This window comes from Carica papaya, chromosome 4 (assembly GCF_054855325.1).
Source record: "Carica papaya isolate Zhongbai chromosome 4, ASM5485532v1, whole genome shotgun sequence".
NCBI classification, from domain to species: domain Eukaryota; kingdom Viridiplantae; phylum Streptophyta; class Magnoliopsida; order Brassicales; family Caricaceae; genus Carica; species Carica papaya.
Genome location: NC_142312.1, coordinates 17363297 through 17387101, shown reverse-complemented (window position 1 = coordinate 17387101; position 23805 = coordinate 17363297). Strand labels below are relative to the sequence as shown.

At 39.8% G+C, this 23805-nt stretch overlaps 1 protein-coding gene across 6 annotated transcripts; it reads right to left on the bottom strand.

Moving 5' to 3' along the window:
• Positions 1-5183: 5183 nt before the first annotated feature.
• Positions 5184-15850, bottom strand: LOC110807352 (NADP-specific glutamate dehydrogenase). Of its 6 annotated transcripts, XR_015818481.1 has the most exons (4): positions 14972-15850; positions 14028-14687; positions 13715-13812; positions 12422-12759 (listed from the first exon to the last, which is right to left on the bottom strand). XR_015818481.1 is itself a non-coding variant. In XM_088217997.1 (2 exons), the coding sequence occupies exon 1, from the start codon at positions 15717-15719 to the stop codon at positions 14973-14975; it is 747 nt and encodes a 248-aa protein (XP_088074123.1). In that variant the 5' UTR covers positions 15720-15850; the 3' UTR covers positions 5184-5425; position 14972. The 6 variants fall into 6 exon arrangements, 3 of the variants coding, with proteins under 3 accessions (XP_088074123.1, XP_088074122.1, XP_021888166.1); XR_015818479.1 differs by having other exon boundaries at positions 13715-14687; XR_015818480.1 differs by lacking the exon at positions 12422-12759 and having other exon boundaries at positions 13615-13812.
• Positions 15851-23805: the final 7955 nt, after the last annotated feature.

Sequence of the window (23805 nt, the reverse complement as noted above, 5' to 3'; positions counted from 1 at the left end):
CCTGAGGAAAGTGGGGTGCTGACGTGGCAAGGGGTTGTTAGGTGACTGGGATGATGCCACGTGTACAATGTGGCGATGAGTGGGACCCATATCTGGCCTTGTAAATTGCTCATTATTGTGGGTGATTGCGTTTGTTTAGGGAAGATTTTTGGCATTTTGGTGTAAAGATTTTTTGTTGTTGGGTATAATCGGCAGAACCTTTGTTACCGTTGATTAAGTATCCAATTCAAATGTTGACTTCTTCCGGAAGTTGAATCAACAATACATTTGGAAGTTTTTTTTTTTTTATATAAATTTTAGAATTTGTTCGTCAAACTAATTCATCAAAAATATTATCTAAAAATTATTTAAATCTTGTTCAGTTATTTAATTTAGTACTGAAATTTTGAATTCTCTTTAAACATGACTCTGATTCTTATTTATTAAAAGAATAATTATTAATAAAAAGATAATCATAAATTGTTTTAATTTGTAAAACCAAAACAAGTCAAATAAGCACTAAGAGATATTTCTGACAAAATTTTATAAGGTTCAAAAACTATCGCTTAATATATTTTTTACATTTGATATAATACATAAAAAATTTTACGAGATACAAAAATAACATGTGACATAAAATATAATATTTTAACATTCAACAAATAAAGACAACATATGTGTAGTTCAGCATAGTTAGATTATCTTTTTATACTGTAATAGCAAAGTTGGCTTATAAGAAAAGTCAACTTTTTTTGGAGCAGTGTTGACAATCTTCACATATAAGTCAAGAATGTTCATCAATCTTCATAGAGTTGTATTCATGTATATTAATGGATGTTATATAAATATTTGAGTATTTAGTGCTAAGGTAATTATTTTATGCACAATGTTTTAATTGTCTAAGAACAGGTGGCACAATAAAGAAGGTTCTAAACTTTATCAATAACCCTTCTAAAATTCAACAACAAACTAAATAAAAAAAAAAAAGTTATGACAATTAAAATTTAACATTTAATGGGAGTGCAAAAGTTAAACATGTAGATTTTTGTTTACTCTTTTTCTACTTTGATGATGCTTTTGTATTTTTTTATCATTTGATATGTTGGTCCATCTTTTTTATGATATATTTTGACATAGAGAATATAATATTATATGGATATGGATTTACATTATTTGTAACGGCCCCGAAAATTAAAAGGAAATGTATGTATTTATTTTAAGTGCGGAAGCAAAATAAAATAGATTATGATTAACATCCCTTCCACAATAATCAAAACGTATTAAAGATATGAAAGAATAAACTAACTAAAGGAAATACTATGAATGAATACTATAAGGAAAACTAATAAATTTTTAGGCTTATACTCGCCGACTTCCTGCGGAACAGGCTTGGGAACCAAGTCCTCCTGATCTGAAATGGTTACGTAAGGAATGAGCTACACTACCCCAATAAAGAAGTCACACTATCTCACTATCACATAAATAAAGGTTGATAGAAAACAAAAATGACCAATGGAACATAAATTATAACAAATTCATTTATCAATAATAAAATCCTTTACTATCCACTTATCTCGGTGAGATTCATGAAAACAACTTATGAAAACAATAACATTATAAACATCATAAGATCATGCACACTCTATAACATAACACATATCATACTTTTGTATTTCAATCATCAGGCAACAAATTTCCTCTTTTATTAGCCCACTAGTATCCATGAGGATCCATAGGGGTCCTTGCTACATGTGGACCATTCACCTTAATTCTAGGGCCGTCCCCATACCCCGTCCGGTATGAGCGCCAAAACCATAAACCTCAATACCCCGTCTGGTATGAGGGTGAAGCGGGCCGTCCCCATACTCCGTCCGGTATGAGGGTGAAGGGGGCCGTCCCCATACCCCATCTGGTATGAGCGCCAAAACATTTAAAGTCTTCATACCCCGTCCGATATGAGAGACCACGTTCCCGGTAGGGTTCCCTATGGACCCGTTCCGTCCACCATCTCCCAAGATATCTAGTGAGGCTGTCGACTTATCCATTTATAAATTCACGTACCCTTTCTATTTTTCTTAATCTCAATTATCCAATGAACATTAATACGTAAACCAGTAACACACACCAAACAAGGCAACACAATATCGGGTTCACAATAGTTCAAACCATAATAGATTAAACAGTGATTCATGCATACAAAACCACGGGATAAACAATCAAATACTATATTGCATTTAGACTGTAAAATACATCAAACAGGAACAGACCGACAAATACATAAGGTTCGGGCCCCATTAGAAATCTTAATTAATTATACATATCTATTAATTCATAAAATACCGTTTTATCATTTATTAAGCTTTAATGTCGTGATAGAAAATAGGGTGAGGGAATCTTTACTTGTTTCGGAATCTGAAATCGGGTTCTCACTACGCCTACGGACAATCCCTAGATTCCCTAAATTTTTTTTCGAAAACTGAAATACACTTCCGATACTTGAACATGTCCCCAAAAAATCCCAAATCAGACCCAGGGCCTATTCAACCAATTTCAGAATTTCGGCACGGCGACGATCCGCCTTGGGTTGGTCGTTTCCGGCCGAATTCGGCCAAACTTGCATTGTTTCCTATGATAAAACACCCCTAGGGCCCTTGGTGGGCCAAAAAATTTCAGAAAATCGAGACTTACCGGCGGCGAAGCTCTCGGGTGCGGCGGCTCCTCCGGCGCGAGTCGCTATTTGGTGTTTTGCTCCAGTCAACCTGTAGAGGAAAGGACGGTGGTCACAGTGGTGTAAAAATTACATCGAATGGAAATCGGAAAGGGCCTCATCGAAGGCAAAAACTGAGGAAACCAGCGGCGCTGCCGCTAGGCTTCGGCGGTGTTTTCCGGCCAATTGACCAGTGGTTTGGCTCCGATTTGGCCACAGGGGGGTTCAGCATCGAAATTCGAGCCAATGAGAGAAATTTTACCTTATTTGGCGGTCAGAAAGTGCTCCGGTGCGGCGGCGGGTAGCGGCGGTCGGTTCTTCCGGTGGCTGGGCTGTCTTATCCGGCGGGGGCTCTAGCGGCTAGGGTTTGGGGTTGGGTGTGGATGAGATTATTTATAACCTTCCCCTTTTAATCTGAGCCATCCATCACGATTTAATCTGGGCCGTCCGATCGCAATTAAATTGAAAATGAATCTGGGCCGTCCGTGCGGGATTCAATCTGGGTCGTCCACACGCGTGAAATCTGGGCCGTCCGCACGCACTTTTGATTTGGGCCGTCCGTGCGCGCGAGAATGAATCTGGGTCGTCCGATCGCATGCACGCGGATCGCCCACGTGGCTTCGTCCTGCGTGGCCTCCCGCGTCAGTGTTCTGGTTGGCCAGGACTGCTGACGTGATGCAATTTTTTTAAATTGCGTTTGACCCTTGGTTTTCGATTGTTTTTTCAAAAATACCCCCATAATCCAAATTTTCACCTCTTTTTTCTAAAATCATTTTCAATTAAATCCAAAAAAATAATTTTACCCCTTTTTTATCATTATTTTATTATTTTTATTTCTATTTATTTAAATTAAATTAAATTAAAATCATATAATTATTACCTAATAAATTAATTATTAAAATAAAATAAAAAATCAAAATAATTCCAATAATAATAAAAATAAAATTTTGGGTGTTACATTATTATTTTTCTTTTTGTTGATATAAAGCTAAAATTTTTTAGAATGAGAACTATAACAAATTTAGGTTATACTTTCATTTTAGGTCCCCCAAGTTAGTTGCTGAAGGAACTTTACAAAAGTATTGTTTGTTAGAACTTTATAAAGATTGTGAAAACACAAAAGGGTTAATTATGTATTTGTGGTTGATTTGGTGCATAGAAAAACTCAGAAGGAAAAATGATAAAAATGATTAGTGAATAGTCAATATGTACATTACAATCTTGCTAAACATATTTGAAAAATAATTTTAGATTTTATAAATATTATTAAATAAAATAGACAATTAAAAAGAAAATACAGATGCTGTAAACATAAATAATGAGTCACACAATAAGTTAAATGTTTATTTATGAGACAACATTAAGAGTATAAGTCTTAAGTATGAAGAAATTTTGGGTAAAAAATATTATTTCACATGATGGATACAAAAAACTACTATACCCCTCCTAATTATCACATTATTTTTTTGTTACTAAAAAAATAATTCATTCAATCATCACTTAATACAACTTCTAAAATAATATGAGGATTAAAAAAATTAAGAGACTTTCAAACATAAATACAATATCAGGATAATTAACATCAGTGTTTATTAAGGACGTGATCTATAAAATGACTATTTTTAAGGATGCATATTGTTTTAAAAGAAAGATATAATATGTAACTTAATAATTATTAATTTTTTTTCTAAGCTTTGCTTTATGTATAAGATTTGTATTCATGTACAAAAAAATTATATTAAGAAGAAAAATTTTATAATTTTTCTCCAACCTATTGTGTTTGAAGTAATATTATTATTAACTCAAAAAAAAAAAGTAAATTAGGTTAGCAAAGCTGCAAATTTGAGAACTATTTGAATTCTGTTCAGTTATGTGATTCGGTACTAAAAAATATGAATTCTCTTTAAAATGATTATGATCATTCGTTATTAGAAAAAAAAAACATTAATTAATGAAAATATGATCATTTCTTACAATGTAAAATTTTTTATTCTTTAATTTATAACACAAGAACATGTCAATTAGCTAAGAGATATTCTCCCAAAAATTATGCGACATTCAAAAACTACCATTTAACATATTTTTCACATTCAACATAAGATATGAAATCTTTTGGAGACACATGAATAACATGTGGTTTATATAATATATCATTTTGATATTCACCAAATAATACCCATACATATGTGGTTTAACGTAGTTAAATTGCCCATCTATATCATAATAACAAAGTTGGCCAAATCAACTTTGTTTGAAGCAGTCTTGACAATCTCACATATGAGTTAAGAATATTTGTCAATTTTGACGGAGTTGTGTTTAGGTACATTAATGAATAAAATACAAATATCTTAATATTTTTTGCTAAAGTAATTATTCTGAAATGCATTTAAACATAACATCACTTAATACAACTTTGTAATTATCACATGATTTTTTTTAACAATTCATTCAAACATCACTTAATACAACTTCCATAATGAATCGAAAAAAAAAAAATCAAGAGGTTTTGAACATAAATGCCATCTATGAGTAATTAATATCATTGCTTCATAGGTGTAACGGCCCCGGAAATTTAGAATGAAATATGTGTATTAAAAATGTCAAATGCGGAAGTATAAAAGAACAAACTAACTAAAAGAGAAACTCGAAAATAAAAACTATAAATATAACTACGGAGTCTTTAGGCGTCCCCTTCGCCGTCTTCCTGCAGAACGGGCTCGAGAACAATGTCTTCCTGATCTGAAATGGTTAAATAAGGAATGAGCTACACCAGCCCAGTAAAGACATCATACTATCTCACCGCCACGGAGGTAAAGGTGGGTAAAAAACACAAAAAGACCAATGGAGCATAATTTATAACAAATTCTTTTATCGATAATAAAATCCTTTACTGTCCACTTACCTTGGTGAGATCCATAAGATAACATACGAAAGCAATAACATTATCATCATCATGAAATCATATGAACTGTATAACAAAATACTTACCACACCTTTGCGTTTCAATCATTAAACAACACATTTTCCTCATTTACCAGCCTACTAGTATCCATGGGGATCCATAGGGGTCCCGCTACCCGTGGACCCTTAACATTTATAACCTGATTCCAGAGCCGTCCCCATACCCCGTCTGGTATGGGCACCAAAACCCTGTCCGGTATGAGGATGAAACGGGTCGTCCCTATACCCCGTCCGGTATGGGCGCCAAAACACATAAGATCTCCATACCCCGTCCGGTATGAGAGACCACGTTCCCGGTAGGGTTTCCTACGGACCTGGTCCATCCACCATCTCTCAGAATATCTAGTCAGGCTGTCCACATTATTCACTATCCATTCATATAAACTTTTTGACATTTTTCTTAGTTTCAATCAACCAAACACACACAATATGTAAACCAGTAATGGACACCAAACAAGACAACACACAACATCAGGTTCTCAGTCATTCAACCCATAGTCAATAAAACAGTGATATATGCACACGAAACTATGAAATGAAAACACCAGACATCATACTGTATTTAAAACTGTGAAATAGAACAAACAACAACTGACCGATAAATACACCAGACTCGGGCTCCATTAGTGACCTTAAACAATTTCACACATCTATTGATTCATGAAATACCATTTTATCATTTATTGAACTTTAATACCGTGATAGGAAATAGGGTGAGGGGTCCTTACTTGTTTCGGGGTCTGAATACGGCTCTACAGTGCGCCTACAGGCTGTCCCTAATTTTTTCTGAATTTTTTCTCGGGGAGCTGAAACGCACTACTAGTACCTGCACGTGTCCCAAAAAAATCACAAATTAGACCTAGGGCCCCTTTCAGCCAATATCGCAATTCCGGCACGGCGGCTCCACCGTGTTCTGGCGACGGCGCCGCCGCTTGCGGCGGCGGTTCGCCTCGGGTTGGCCATTTTCAGCCATTTTGGACTGAATTCGGCCACGCTTGCATCGGTCCCTGCGATAGAACAACCCTAGGGCCCTCGGTGGGCCGAAAAATTACGAAAAACAGAAACTTACCGGCGGCGGTGCTCTCGGGTGCGGCGGCTCCTCCGGCGTGAGTCGCGTTTTGATATTTGGCTCCTATCAACCTGTAGAGAAAAGAACGGTGATCCCAGTGGTATAAAATTTGCATCAAATAGAGGCCGGGAAGGGCCTCATCGGAGGCAAAAACTGAGGAGGGGCGTGGCGGCGCCGCTGGGTTTCGGCTGAGTTTTTCGGCCGTTTGGCTGGTGGTTTGGCTCCGGTTTGGACATAGGTAGACTCAACGTCGAAAAACGAGCAAGGGGGAGAAAAATTACCTCGATCGGTGGTCGAAAACTTCCCCGGTGCGGCGGCGGGTGGCGGCGGCCGGCTCCTCCGGCGTCTGGTTCTTCTTCTCCGGCGAGCACTGGCGGCTAGGGTTTCTTTGGTCAGGTGTGGGTGGGCAGTATTTATACCCTTTGCCTTTTAATCTTAACCGTCCATCAAGATTGAATCTGGGCCGTTCGATCGCGATTTAATTGGGATTAAATCTGGGCCGTTCATCGCGATGCAATCTGGGCCGTTCATGCCTGATTGAATCTGAGCCGTCCGTGCGCGTAAATCTGGGCCGTCCATACGCGTGAATCTGGGCCGTCCGTGCGCACATTTGATCTGGGTCGTCCGTGCGCGCGGGAATGGATCTGGGCCGTCCGATCGCGCGTACGCGGATCGCCCCTGTGGCCATTCCCCTGGTCAGCGTGTCCTTGCCACGCGGCGCGTCCTTGTTGGCCGGGGCTTCTGACCGGGTCGCTGACGTGGCTGCTGACGTGGTGCTGACGTTGCACAACTTTTCTAAATTACGTTTTGACCCCCGGTTTCTAATTTTCTTTTCAAAAATACCCCCAGAATCCAAATTTTCACCTATTTTTTCCAAAATCAATTTTAATTAAATCCAAATAATATTTTTACCCAATTTTATCATTATAATTATTTTTTATTTTCATTGAATTAAATTAAATTAAATTAAATTAAATAAAAATCCAAATAAATAAATAAATAAATAAATAAAATATTTATTTTCATTTAGGTGTTACAACTCTCCCCCCCTTAAAGAAATTTGGTTCCCCAAATTTGCCTCTTACTCTTGGTCGAACAAATGGGGATACTGGGCTCTAAATTCTGATTCTAGCTCCCAAGTAGCCTCCCTGGGCGTGTGGTTCTGCCACACGACCTTTACAAATAATATTTCTCGGTTGCGGAGTATTCTGCTCTCTCGGTCCGTGATACCGACCGGCACTTCTTCATAAGACAAGTCCTCTTGGAGTGGAAGCGGTTCATGAGCCAAGACATGAGAAGGGTCCGGATTGTACTTACGTAACATGGATACATGGAACACGTTGTGGACTTTAGAGAGCTCTGGAGGCAGTGCTAGTCTGTAGGCAGCAGTACCAATCATGTCTAAGATTTCGAAGGGTCCAATATACCGGGGGTTTAATTTTCCCCTCTTGCCGAACCTACTAATTCCCTTAAAGGGAGTGACCTTAAGAAACACCCGGTCGCCTTTCTCAAACGCTAGGTCTCTCCTCCGATTATCTGCGTAACTCTTCTGCCTACTCTGAGCTGTCTGAATGTTATTCTTGATTTTAACTATCTTGGACGTGGTTTCCTCTACCAACTCCGGGCCGAACAATCTTCTATCGCCCACTTCCTCCCAGCAAATTGGTGATCTGCAAGGGCGTCCATATAACGCCTCATATAGAGCCATGCCGATGCTTGCTTGGTAGCTGTTGTTATAGGCAAACTCTATCAGGGGTAGATGGTCGTCCCAATGGCCCCCGGAGTTAAGGACACAAGTTCAGAGCATATCCTCAAGCGTACGAATTGTCCTCTCTGATTGTCCATCAGTCTGGGGATGGAAGGCAGTACTAAGAGACAGCTTTGTTCCCATAGCTTGCTGGAAGCTACTCCAAAACCGAGAAGTGAACCTGGGATCCCTATCGGAAACTATTGTCACTGGAACCCCATGCAATCTGACTATCTCTCGAATATACATCTTTGCCAACTTGTCCAATGAATCGGTCATCCTGATGGCTAGGAAGTGGGATAACTTGGTAAGTCGGTCAACGATTACCCATATGGCATCATGTCCTGAACGCGCCTTGGGTAGCCTCGATACGAAGTCCATGGTGATGTGCTCCCACTTCCACTCCGGGATCGGTAAAGGCTGAAGTAACCCACTTGGGCACTGATGTTCTGCCTTGACCTGCTGATATACCAAACATTTAGATACAAAGTCGGCTATGTCTCTCTTCATCCCTTGCCACCAAAACCGGGGTCGCATGCTCTGGTACATTTTGGTGCTTCCTGGATGCATGGCAAACTTCGAGCCATGGGACTCCGTCATGATGTCCCTTTTTAACTCACTGTCATTTGGGACACACACCCTGTCTTGGAAACGAAGTAGTCCATCGGCAGATATTCGGAATTCTGAGCTCCCTCCCTGTTCTGCATCCTTCTTGCGGGCTACCAGGGCGGGATCAACTGTCTGGGCTTTCCTTATTCTCTGAATTAACTTGGGCTAGACTGTCAGGCGGTCCAAACATGTGACTCTCTTCAGATCATGAAGTCGAACCTGTTGTGTGGCCCCAATTGATCTGCATTCTGAAACCATCAAATGGGCTAAGATACCTGCACTTTTCCTGCTGAGGGCATCTGTTACCACGTTGACCTTACCCGGATGGTATAAGATGTCACAATCATAGTCCTTAAGGAGTTCCATCCACCTTCTCTGACGCATGTTGAGATCCTTCTGAGTGAATATATGTTTCAGACTCTTGTGATCAGTATAGATCTGAAAGGTCTCTCCGTACAAATAATGGCGCCAGGTTTTCAAGGCATAAATGATTGCGGCAAGTTCTAAGTCATGGGTGGGATAGTTCTTCTCATGATTCTTTAACTGTCTAGACCCGTATGCTATAACCTTTCCATGTTGCATCAGGACACAACCCAGGCCCAGATAGGAGGCATCACTATAAACTGTATATTCTCCCGATCCACTCGATAAAGCAGCACGGGTGCAGTGGTCAGCCATTTCTTTAATTCTGAGAAACTTCTTTCGCAGTCTTCATTCCACTCAAACTTGGCATTCTTCTTTGTGAGTCGGGTTAGAGGAGCTGCTAGACTGGAGAATCCTTCAACGAACCTGCGGTAATAACCTGCCATCCCCAGGAAGCTACGGATTTCCTTAACTGATGTCAGCTTCTCCCAACCAAGCACCGCTTCAACCTTTTCAGGATTCACTGATACCCCTTCTTTCGATATGATGTGTCCTAGGAAGGCAGTCTGCTCAAGCCAGAATCCACACTTACTCAACTTCGCATATAGCCTCTTATTTCTAAGGACCTACAAAACTTGGGCCAGATGGTGAGCATGCTCTTCTCTGCTTTTTGAGTAGAGTAAGATATCATCGATGAACACGATGACAAATTGATCCAAGAACTCTCTGAAAATCCTGTTCATCAGATCCATAAAGATTGCCGGGGCATTGGTTAGCCCGAATGGCATGACCAGGAACTCATAGTGTCCGTACCTGGTTCGGAAGGCCGTCTTGGGGATGTCTTCTGTTCTTATCTTCACCTGGTGGTAACCTGATCGTAGATCTATTTTAGAGAAGACTTGTGCACTCTGCAGCTGATCAAAGAGGTCATCAATCTGGGGAAGGGTATACTTGTTTTTGATCGTGACCTTGTTCAATCCTCTGTAATCAATGCACAGTCTCAACGTTCCATCTCATTTCCTTGCAAAAGTGACTCCGGCACCCCAAGGGGACACACTGTGTCTAATAAAACCACTGTCTTGCAGTTCAGTGATCTGTTTCCTCAGCTCTTCTATCTCAATGCGGCTCATGCGGTAAGGAGCAACCGAAATGGGCTGGGTACCTGGCTGTAGGTCTATAGTAAACTCGACTTTCCTGTCCACTGGCAGATCAGGCAGTTCGTCCGGAAACACATCTGGAAAGTCTCGGACTACAGGAATCTCTTGAATACAAATTTCCCTCTTGGGCTTGCGTAGTCAGAGAAAACAACAAGATTAAGGCACTAGAAGTTAAGAAAACTTGCCATCAAGGAATACTGAATAATTTTATTAATTTGTAAATGACTCCTCGTTAGGAGGATTAAATACAGCTTTCTTGTTGAAGCAATCTATAGTGGCGTGATACGCTGCTAGCCAATCCATTCCTAAGATTACATCAAAATCCCCCGTGTCTAACCCTATCAGGTCTACACTCAACTTCCTATTTGCTATCTCCACGGCACAAGCCCTATAGATAGCTTCCCCTAGTAGTGTTTCACCCCCAGCAGTAGACACAAACAATAGTGATTCAAGTTTATCAGGTGATACATTAATTTTAGGAGCAAAAGTATGTGAAACAAAAGAGTGCGATGCACCAGTGTCAAATAAAACATGAGCAATATGGTCACAGATAGTATACATATCCTGTACCACATCCGGGTCGGTGTCGGCATCCTGCTGGGTAAGGTTGTAAGCTCTGCCCTGGATAGGAGGCCTCCCTTGATTCTGGTTCCTTGGGCATTCTCTGGCATAATGCTGGGCACTGCCACAAATGCGACAAGTGTTGTTGAGGCGGTAGCAGGGTCGGTCCCCGTGATCTCTGCCATAGTATTGACAGATCTTTCCACGTGCTGCCCCTGGAGCCTGAAGAGGGGCCTGGATGGCTGGTATGGGCCTCTTGTTTGGTTGGGCAGGCGCCGCGGGTGCTGGCCTGCGGAACGGAGCTGAAGGTCGGGAACTCCCTCCTGGCTGAGGACAGGTGCTGAAGCTTCTTTCCACGATCTGTGCCTTTGCTAGGACTATTGAATAGGTCTTGAGCTCCAATACTACAAAGTGTTGCCTGATCTCTGGGCTAAGACTCGACTGCAATCTCCAGGCCTTTTGGCCCTCATCCATCAATGTCTCCGGGGAGTATCGGCCCAGCTCGAGGAACTTACAAGCATACTCTGATACTGTCATGTTTCCCTGAACTAGTTGAACAAACTCCGTTTTCTTTAGGTGTCAGATGTGCTCAGGGAGATACTCCGCATGGAAGGCCGTTAGGAACTGCTCCCAAGTGACTGGTGTAGGCAGGGTGGCCTGCTTGAGCTCCCACCAACGTCTTGCTTTCCCTACCAGCATGAAGGAAGCAAGGGCAGTTCTCTGCTCAGGGACTACTCCCAAGCTCCTGAAAGCTCTCTCAGTCTCCGCCAGCCAGTACTCGGCCTCTTCGAAAGAGGATCCTCCTGCAAAGGTGGAGGGGTTCAGTCTCCTGTACCTCTCTATGTAGCCCGGGTCGATCAAGGAAGGAGCAGAGTCCCGTGGAGGAGGGACTGGACCCAGCTGGGGATAGACTGGGGGGGTCCTGTGGTGGCACCTGCTGATATGCTAGGGGCACTGGGTCGTGCTGTGGCGGTGCCGGGTAGTACCGTGGCTGGGGCACCGGGTTGTACTGCAGTAGTGGTGCCGGGTGGTACTGTGGAGGAGCAGACTCGTGCCGGGGTGGCTCGGGATCCGCTTGCTGTAGCGGTGGCTCAGCCCGTGGTAGTGGGGGAGGTTCGGGTAACTCCCTTCTCTCCTCTCGCCCTTGCTGGGCAGCTATGAATCCTTCCATCATCTCAAATAGCCTGTCTACATCCTCCCGAAGAGAATTATCCCGGGCTGCTCGATTTAGTGGGGGTCTTCCTCTCCTCATTTCTCTGCACCTGCATTTCATAAGGAATGGTTGAGTAACGGTTTATCGGTGAATATTTCTCTAAGTATTATAGTGTAAGGGATGGGTTCGGGGAACGCGGCTCTGATACCAACTGTAACGGCCCCGAAAATTTAGAATGAAATATGTGTATTAAAAATGTCAAATGCGGAAGCGTAATAAAAATTTTGATTAACATCCCTTACACTAAAACCAAAAACGTGCTCAAAGTATAAAAGAACAAACTAACTAAAAGAGAAACTCGAAAATAAAAACTATAAATATAACTACTGAGTCTTTAGGCATCCCCTTCGCTGTCTTCCTGCAGAACGGGCTCGGGAACAATGTCTTCCTGATCTGAAATGGTTAAATAAGGAATGAGCTATATCAGCTCAGTAAAGACATCACACTATCTCACCGCCACGGAGGTAAAGGTGGGTAAAAAACACAAAAAGACCAATGGAGCATAATTTATAACAAATTCTTTTATCAATAATAAAATCCTTTACTGTCCACTTACCTCGGTGAGATCCATAAGATAACATACGAAAACAATAACATTATCATCATCATGAAATCATATGAACTTAATAACAAAATACTTACCACGTCTTTGCGTTTCAATCATTAAACAACACATTTTCCTCATTTACCAGTCTACTAGTATCCATAGGGGTCCCGCTACCCGTGGACCCTTAATATTTATAACCTGATTCCAGAGCCGTCCTCATACCCCGTCCGGTATGGGCACCAAAACCATGAACCTCAATACCCCGTGCGGTATGAGGGTGAAACGGACCGTCCCCATACCCCGTCCGGTATGGGCGCCAAAACACATAAAATCTCCATACCCCGTCCGGTATGAGAGACCACGTTCCCAGTATGGTTCCCTACTGACCCGGTCCGTCCACCATCTCCCAGGATATCTAGTCATGCTGTCCACATTATTCACTATCCATTCACATAACCTTTTTGACCATTTTCTTGGTTTCAATCAACCAAACACACACAATATGTAAACCAGTAATGGACACCAAACAAGACAACACACAACATCAGGTTCTCAGTCATTCAACCCATAGTCAATAAAACAGTTATATATGCACATGAAGCTATGAAATAAAAATACCACACATCATACTGCATTTAAAATTGTGAAATAGAACAAACAATAACTGATCGACAAATACACCAGACTCGGACTCCATTAGCGACCTTAAACAATTTCACACATCTATTGATTCATGAAATACCGTTTTATCATTTATTGAACTTTAATACCGTGATAGGAAATAGGGTGATGGGTCTTTACTTGTTTCGGGGTCTGAATACGGCTCTACAGTGCGCCTATATGCTGTCCCTAATTTTTCCTGAATTTTTTCCCAGGGAGCTGAAACGCACTACTAGTACCTGCACGTGTCCCAAAAAAATCTCAAATTAGACCTAGGGCCCCTTTCAGCCAATATCGCAATTCCGGCATGGCGGCTCCGCCGTGCTCCGACGACGGCGGTTCGCCTCGGGTTGGCCGTTTTCGCCCGAATTCAGCCACGCTTGCATCGGTCCCTGCGATAGAACAACCCTAGGACCCTCGGTGGGCTGAAAAATCACGAAAAATAGAAACTTACCGGCGGCGGTGCTCTCGGGTGCGGCGGCTCCTCCGGCGTGAGTCGCGTTTTGATGTTTGACTCCGATCAACTTGTAGAGAAAAGAACGGTGATCACGGTGGTATAAAATTTGCATCAAATGGAGGCCGGGAAGGGCCTCATCGGAGGCAAAAATCGAGAAGGGGCGCGACAGTGCCGCTGGGTTTCGGCTGAATTTTCCGGCCGTTTGGCTCCGGTTTGGCCATAGGCGGACTCAGCGTCGAAAAAAGAGTAAGGGGGAGAAAAATTACCTCAATCGGCGGTCGGAAACTTCCCCGGTGCGGCGGCGGGTGGCGGCGGCCGGCTCCTCCGGCGTCTGGTTCTTCTTCTCCGGCGAGCACTGGCGGCTAGGATTTCTTTGGTCAGGTGTGAGTGGGGGTATTTATACCATTTGTCTTTTAATCTTGACCGTCCATCAAGATTGAATCTGGGCCGTTTGATCGCGATTTAATTGGGATTAAATTAAATCTGGGCCGTTCGTGCCTGATTGAATCTGGACCGTCCGTGCGCGTGAATCTGCGCCGTCCGTGAACGTGAATCTGGACCGTCCGTGCGCACGTTTGATCTGGGCCGTCCGTGCGCGCGGGAACATTTTACGGTCTTTCTCCAACTGATTGTGTTTGAAGTAGCGTTGTTATCCAACTAGGAAGAAAAGTAAATCATGTTAATGAAGCTGCAAATTTTTCTTCTGCAGTTATCATGTTAGTAAATATAAAGTTGGTATCCTTTTCTTTTTTGTTGGTTGGATATACATATATATATATAGTAAATGAAAAGTTGATATATTTATCTTGGGTTAATCTTAATTAAAACTTTCAAAGATGGGGACTGCCTAAAACATACGATTAGATCTTGGTAATCAGAGGATCAAAAAAGAAAAGAAGAAGAAACATAGTTTCAAGGAAAAAGGAACAGAAGAAGTATACGTTAAAAGAATATCTTTCTGCGTCTCAAGGTGTTGGCAGAAGCCTTAGAGACCAAATACCCAACACCAAAACACATTACCCAAATCCCCACATCAATCGCCCATTTCATTCCCTCCATCTCCATCTCCATCTCCATCTCCATCTCCATCCCCTCCTCCGCCTCCTCACCCTCCGATCTTTCTCCTGACCAGCAATACCTACCGTCCGATTCCTCTTTCTCTTCTGGGATCACCTCAAGCAATTCAATCTCTCTTCTCCTCATCATCATCTTCCTCCTCCTCACCATTTCCACGCTCTCACTCACTGCCACGTGTCCCTCCAACGCCACGCACACCTGCGCCGCCACCGCCTTAAAAATATCCCCTTCCATCTCGCACTTGCACTCTAGTTTCCACTCTTTCTCCCCGTCTTTTCTAAAAATTCCCTTCAACACCTTCTCCTCTCTCAAATATACCTCAAACCGCAACCCCACGGGAATCCCAACCCGCTCCCTGCTCCCGTATATCACCTCCCCATCTTTCGTCTTCGCGTTATCCACGAGGTAAAGAGAAACGAACGCCTGCGATTCGGGTCGGATCTTCGAACCGTTAACCTCAAGAGCATTCCCATGGATTCTTGGAAGATAGACGAGAGTGGCGGAATCCGGCAATACTTTTGGGGTATCGAAGCCGGAAAAACGAATGAAGAAAGCTTTGATGTTTAAATGATCTTTCTCGCTGTAGCCGTGATAATCTGCTGATATACACATCGTGCTACTACTCCGTTTAAAGATAGATTCAGTGTGAATATATTTGATGGATTTATAGAGATTTGAATGGTGGGTAGTCAGAGGGAAGCCTCGGATTTGATTCAGAATCAGGGCGTTGGCGAGTGGGGAGCACACAGTTTTGGTGCTGGCATGGAGTAAGCGACAAAAAAATTGTGTGCTGCAGGTTGCCAGCAGGAGTCTTCTTGTCTGAGTTTGCATGGGTTCCGTGATATGTGATTCTGTCGTTTTGTTTTTGTATTCTGTGTTTCGCGGAAGTAAGAGTTGATGGACTTGCGGAATTTTGGAGCGTTGGATTGAGGATTATGAAGTGGGTTGTTGGGTCGGCAGGTGCATGAATGAAGCCGTTGTGGATGACTTAAATGCGTTGAATTTTGGATCTTCCGAGAGCCGTCGATTTGGGATAATTTTCCCAAGTCCTGGCAAGTGGATTAGAATCTTTGATACATGTAAGAAACCGGCACTTGCATTTCCTTTTTTTTTTTTTTTTAATTTTTAATTTTAAATTATAAACTTACAATATATAATTTTTTTAAAAATAATCTATAAATATGTAAATAAAATTAATGTCATAATTTATATAATAATAATTTATTTAAATTTTCCTAAATATAAAAATAAAATTTAATTTTTAATTAATTATGAATTATGTTATAAATAAAATTTAAATATAAAAATAAAATTACTATATATGATATTATTTAAGTTTTTAAAATGTAAAAAATTAATTTAATAATATATATCATAATTACTAATTTAAATTTTCTAAATACAAATTTAAATTTAAATTTTCCTTAATTATAAACTTTTAAATATATACTCTACATAAATTATGACATACATGTAATTTTTTAATCACTTACCACATGGAGCAGTGAAATATTCTTATTAAAATTTTTTATTTTTGTATAAATTTTGTTTCTATAAAATAATTTTAATATTTTTATATAATTATAAGAATTTTTTACAATTATATGTTGTGCGTAATTAAATGATACTCTGTTTTTCTAATTCTATTGTCAAAAATATATTTTTTTAATTAAAATTATTTATATTATAATAATTTTTATCTTTGTTTAGAATTATTTTTAAAGTATTTTGACCTACTCACAGTACAAGAACCAATCGAACAAATCAGATCATATATTTTCATTTCAAATATCTGGAAAAAATAATAAACAAAATTAAAATATACTAATTATATTTTATTATGCAAATTCATCGGTACTCCCCCCAATATTTAATCGTTGTTTACCTTATGATTGGTTAAGTGTTTGTTTGGCAAAACTGATGGGCAAAAAAAGAAAAAAGGTATTAACTAAAAATAGTTGGGCTCCTTCAGGACTTGGTGGTTTTCGGGTCCAACAGAAATTCTGTAAAAATCAAATGGGTGGAAAAATTGCTTTTCCGAGTGCCTCACCTCTTCCCATCTTAAATAGTTATCTTATTTTTCTTTTATTGGATCACTGCATGTTTCACGTGTTGAATTCCACTTAAATAGGTAAGTGACTGCTCCTTTTTGTATTTCATTACAGGTACTCAATTTTTTCAGACTTTTGCTTGACACTCCATCTTTTATTTTTATTGAGGATGTTGTAATGAAATGAATGTGGTGCACAACCCGAAATCAACAATATAATCTAAAATCCCGTATATACATAAGTAACCAGAAATTCAAAATTTTAAATAAACCCTCCATACTTGATTCATACTTAATAGACGAGTGAAAATCAAGATAATTGAGAATGAATTAAAATAAAAATTCCTGAATTTTATTAATAAGTTAAAAATTTTGAATGAATTATAACTTTAAATTGAAAACTTATTTACAGTGTATATCATATGAATAATAAAGAAAATAATTTCTTAATTAATGGTAGAAATTATATAAAAAATTAAATCTAAACTGTAATGGAAAACTAACAAAAATTAAGAAGATTACAAGATATATATAATTTTTCTCTAAAGAAAACTTTTTGAATAGATAATATCTTAATTGATTGTGGCTGATTTAGGAGAAAAAAATATGTCAAGATATTTTTCTCTTTCTCAAATATTTTTATTTTCCGTAAGATTTGATATTTAAGAACTTTTCTTCTTTCTCAAGATAGTTTACAATTTATGAGTAATTTTTTCTTTTGACTGATCTTTAATTGTGAAGATTTCTCACAAGATTATGAAATAAAATTCCATGAGAGTTTTCTGTTTTCATGTCTTGGAGTTTTTCCCTCTTGTTTATTTCCTTCTTGCATTTGAGGTGAATAGTATATATTATTATACCATTGGGTTAATGACCTTGTTGTCTTCTATTCTTGGTCTTCTTTAGTGGGTCCAAGCTTATCTTCTTCATTGATCCACATTTAGACAAATAGTTGAAAGTTTGTTGTAATCTTTTACCTCTCCTCCTTGTAATGGGCCCACTTGGTATCGAGATATTTTTTCTGCCAAGTTGATGCATCCATGCTCACATCATCACCTTCCTTTTTAAAAAGATTCGTCCATGAATGTGGATCTGTATAAAAAAGGAAAAGGTCAGAAACATTAATAAAGTAGACACATTGTACTCACATTAGAGATCAATTTTATAGGCATTGTCATTGATACGCTCTAGGATTTGAAAAGGTTCGTCTCCTTAAGAGTCTAACTTAGATTTTCATTGATTGAAAAATCTTTTCTTTTGCATATGAACCCATACTTAATGGCCAGGTTGGAAACTGCTTGTTTTTTTTTATTAGCGTATTATGCATAGGATTCATTCTTCTTCTGAATATGTTGCTTAGCCTTCTCATGTAGAACTTTAACAAGTTCTGCTCTCATCTGACCATTAGTGTCATGAATTTCCTACAAAGGTAAAGATGTGAGGTCCAACGGAGTTAAATAATTGAAACTATAAATAATCTCGAAAAGTGAAAATCTTGTAGAGATATGAATGCTCCTATTATATGCAAATTCAACTATATGCAAACAATCCTCCCATGTTTTCAAATTTTAGACACCTACATCTCTCAACAAAGATCCTAAGGTCCTATTAACGACCTCAATTTGGCTATCAGTTTTGGGGTGACATGCAATAGAGAATAACAACTTTGTTCCTAATTTACCCCACAGAATTCTTTAAAAATGATTAAGGAATTTCACATCCCTATCACTCACAATTATCTTAAGAATACCACAGAGTCTCATAACATCCTTAAAAAATAGGCTTGTAGTATTTGTCGCATCATCAGGCTTTTGAAATCTTACAATATTAATTTAATACTGTTTTCCTTACTGAGTATATGAAACTCATTCTTTCCATGCCCCCCTCCATAGATGAGGAAGAAAGTGAGGAACCGCATGCTGAATTACCCCTAGAAGTCTATGAAAATCTCCTCGATCAACAAGTTTGAGTCCATGACTGTTCTCGCACTCTGATGAGTCCAATAGCATTGTGAAAGAAGTGACCATTATATTTGTTTTATATTTTGCAGTCACTTCTGACATCAGTTTATGTATGTATTACAACTTATATATATTTGTAAGGGGTTTGTAATGATTTTGCTCTACTGCATAAATTTTATTATGCACTTGTTATTCTGAATCTGTATCTGATACTCATTTACTTTATTAACACTTGGGATGTCATAGATGGTATTAGAGCAGAATTTCACGGAACAAATCCCATACACTGAGGCTTAGTATAGATAAACCTTTTAGAGTACTTAGGAAAGAAATATATCTTATTTTCAAAGATTAAACCTCCAACTCATGTCTTTATTTCTTTTTTAGGAATGATGCGGGGAAGACTATCCGTAGAGCTTACTGAACGACTTGAAGTCCCAGATCATTCAACTAGGGCTGAATTTGCGGAACCTTTTTGAGCCATTTAAGGATTAACTGTAGTCGTAGGAAAAAACTAAGCCAACCCTTATCCACCCCCTGTCCCTGAATTCTAAAACACATATCAGTCTATCTCTCACAATATTCCGGAGTATAGAAAACTTAATCCCCCACACTTTGAAGGTGGCCCTGATCCTTTAGTAGCCGAAACCTGGATCCTAAAAATAGAGAAGCTTTTCTCTGTCCTAGACTTGACCGAAGAACAAAAAGTCCCTCTTGCAGCTTTCATGTTAAAGAGTGAAGCGAAATACTTGTGGCGACTTAAGAAAGAAGTCTAACTTACCTATATTACCTGAGAAGTGCTCATAGACGCTTTATTTGATAACTTTTTTCCTGCTTATGTTTGGAAAAAGAAAGAGGAGGAATTCTAGGACCTCCGCCAAGGAAGCTGTCTGCAGCCCAATATGCAATCTGTTTTATTCAACTGTCTAGATTTGCCCTTTTGATGGTTACCCCCAATAACTGAGAAGTTAGGAAGTTTCTCAAAGGTCTTTGTATTGACATTTATGACCGGATTGCAATGCTGAGACCCTGCTCATATGTATAGGTACTTTAACATGCCCAGTTGGTCGAAGATCTTATCTTGGCAAGCACAAACACTTTACCCGAGTTCGTGCCCAACAACAACCCCAACAGCTTAGAAAAAATTGTTCGACCTAGTAAGTAACCCTCTAGACAAACGAACCAAAATTGTCCTTCTTCTTGCCTTACCCTCACCTATAGCTCCACTTTCCCGAGATAACCAACCTTATCAACATTATGATTGCTCACATGGTGACCTGCCCTGTTAGCGTATCAATAACGCCTGCTGTTGGTGCAGAAACACCCAACAACTTATAACAGACTGCCCTCAGCGACCAAAGGATGTAGCCCAATCTGTAGCACAAGATCGAGTGTACCACTTAGATGAATCTTATGTCCTTTCTACTCCTGTCCTCATCCAGGGTATGCTTTCTATTCGTAAGACTTCTTCCGAGGCTTTGATTGATACTAGTGCAACTCACTCTTTTATTTTCTATATATTAAGTTGTAACCTAGAATTTAGACTATAAGCTTTAGAGAAAATGCTAGTGGTAGAAACTCCCTCTAAAAGACTACTAGAAGCTCATTTTGTATATAAGGACTGTAGGATAAAAGCTTCAGGGATAGAAGTCTGTGTAAACCTAATACTATTAGATTTTATGAGATTTGATATAATATTAGAAATGGATTGGTTAAAAAAATATAGAGTTATAATAGACTGTGAAAGTAAAATTGTAACCTTACGATCCCCGAAAAAGAAATAAAAGTTGTTGTTATCATTTTCGTAACAATTGAATGAACATGAATATGGACACTGATTCTGCTGTGTGTTCCATATCAATTGTTTGCAATTTTTTGGATGTCTTTTCCATCAAACTCTCTGATCTACCTTCTTCATGTGAGTTAGAGTTCCTGATTAAAGTCTTACATGAAACCCAGTCGATCTCGAAGCCCACGTATCGCATGAGTCGCACTAAGTTAACAAAACTGAAACATCAGCTTTCTTATCTTATCACCCAGAAATTCATTCACCTTAGCCATTCCCCTTGGGGTGCTCCGGTGTTGTTCGTAAAGAAGAAGGATGGTACTTTCCGACTCTGTGTGGACTACAGGGAACTTAATTGGGTGACCATTAAAAGTAAGTACCCCTTTCCCCAGATCGACAATTTTTTCGATTAACTCTAAGAAGTCACGGTCTTCTCTAAGATCGATCTAGTTAAAGAAAAAGACATTCTAAAAACCACTTTCCGGTGTAGATATGATTTGTACGAGTTCAGAGTGATGCCGTTCAGATTGACCAATGCCCCAGTAGCCTTTATAAACCTACTGAACTGAGTTTTTCAGCACGCACTAGATCGGTACATCACCGTTTTTTATTGATGACATTCTTGTATATTCCAAAAGTTGTGAGGAACATATTGTGCATTTGGCTGAAGTGTTGGAGACTCTCCGTCAAAACTAGTTGTATGCGAAACTAAGTAAGTAATCCTTTTGGTTAGATTGAGTTTCTTTTCTCGATCATGTAATCTTAAGTGAAGGAGTTTCCATAGACCCATCTAAGGTGGAATCATTGATCAGCTGGAGTCCACCCACTAATGTGGCCGATGTACGTAGTTTTCTTAGTTTAGCAGGCTATTATAGATGATTCATTAACAGATTCGCTAAGATTGCTGCCCTTATTACTCGACTCACCAAAAAAGGAGTACCATTCATTTAGAATTATGAATGCAGTGAAAGCTTCATGAAACTAAAGCGTCGTTTCACCTCTGCTCCTGTGTTAATCCTCCCTGATAATGTTGAGAGATTCTAAGTTTACTGCGATACATCTCAGATTGGTTTGAGATGTGTCTTGATGCAGCATGACAGAGTAGTCGCATTTGAATCTCAGCAGCTCAAAGTTCATGAGCAAAACTACCCTACCTGCGACCTAGATTTAGCAGCCATTATTTTTTCTCTGAAGATATAGTGGCATTACCTGTATGATCAGACTTTTGAAATCTACACTGAGCATAAGAGTCTCAAATATATCTTTTCTAAAAAAGAGTTGAACATGAGGCAAAGATGCTAGATGGATCTCCTAAAGGATTATGAGTGTCAGATCATTTATCACCCTGTGAGAGAGAATGTAGTTGTTGATGCCCTAAGTCAAAAGGAGTCTACTATGCAGGCTCAAACCATGGCCTCAAGTTGGAAGCTAATGGAAACTATACAATCACTTCGCCTTAGCTATTACGAAAAGGACACCTATCTCACTCAGATCCAAGCCATACTGAATATCTTTATAAAAATATAGGAAGCATAGGCCACGAACTCAGAACTCATCAAGAATCTGGGTAAGTTCACTTCTGACGAATCTCCTAATTTCACGATCTCTAATGACGGATTGTTTAGATTCCGAAATTGAATTTGGATCCCCATTGTTGTACGTACAAATGTATTGAAGACCACCCATGGTTCTAAGTTATCCATTCATCTCGGGAGTACCAAAATATACTGGGACTTAAAACAACAATATTAATGGCCAAGAATAAAGAAGGATGTAGTTGACTACATCTCACGATGCCTCACTTGTCAATAGATAATGGTAGAACATCAACTAGTGGCTTGCTTCAGGGTCTTCTAAGTTGAGCCCTCGTTATGTGGGACCTTTTTCGATCATCAAGCACATTGGGCCTGTGGCATACCGCCTTATCCTATACCGAGAGTTCATGGGTCTGCATGATGTCTTTCATGTCTCAATACTTTAGAGGTACCACCCTGATTCTTCTCATGTCATTCCTCGTGATGAGGTACAGGTACAAGCCGATATGACCTATGAGAAGGTTTCTGTAAAAATTCTCGGTGGACCGATAAGGTCTTACGTAACAAGACAATTCCCATGATAAAGGTACGATGACAACATCATATTCTAAAAAAAGCAACGTGGGAGTTAGAAGACGAAATGAGGAAAAAGTATCAAAACTTATTCGAGAAAAATTTGGGGACCAAATTTTTTAAGGTTGGAGGGATGTAACACCCCGCCCATCACTGTGTTAAAATAATTTGGAAACTCTATTTATTCGAGCTTTTGGCTGCTTTGAACTTAATTAATTTACGTTGTTTAATATTTATCGTGATTCGTAATTTTGATTGATTTTATTTATTTAATTTTTAGTTAAATTTTATTTTAATTAATTTTAATTTAATTAAATTAAATTGAACATGAAAATTTAGAAAAAAAATCAAAAAACGAAGAAACAGGAAAAAATTTCTGCAGGAAAAATCCCGCGAGAAGGTCGGTTGCCCCCGTGGGTGCTGGGCATTGTGCGCGTGCATATGCGAGCACAATGGCCGCAGGACGTGCGCACAACACGCACGACATGGGGTCAAGACATGCGTGCGCGTCTTGTCGCGTGTAGGCAGGCCATCTGCGCGTCATCACGCGCACGGACAGGCACCGCACACTGTGCGCGTGCTGTCTACGCAGTAGGCCTGCACGAATAGGCCCTGTGCGCCTGAGGCCTACGTGCGCAGCACCCAGCGTGCCAAGGCTCTGCGCGCACGTAGGCTAACCACTGCGCACGTGCTAAGAGACCTATGCGCCTGCAGGCTAGCCTGCAACACGCCGACCGGAGCACTACCACCTCGAGGCTGCTGGTGAAGGAGGCCTTCCTCCCTCTTTTTTTAT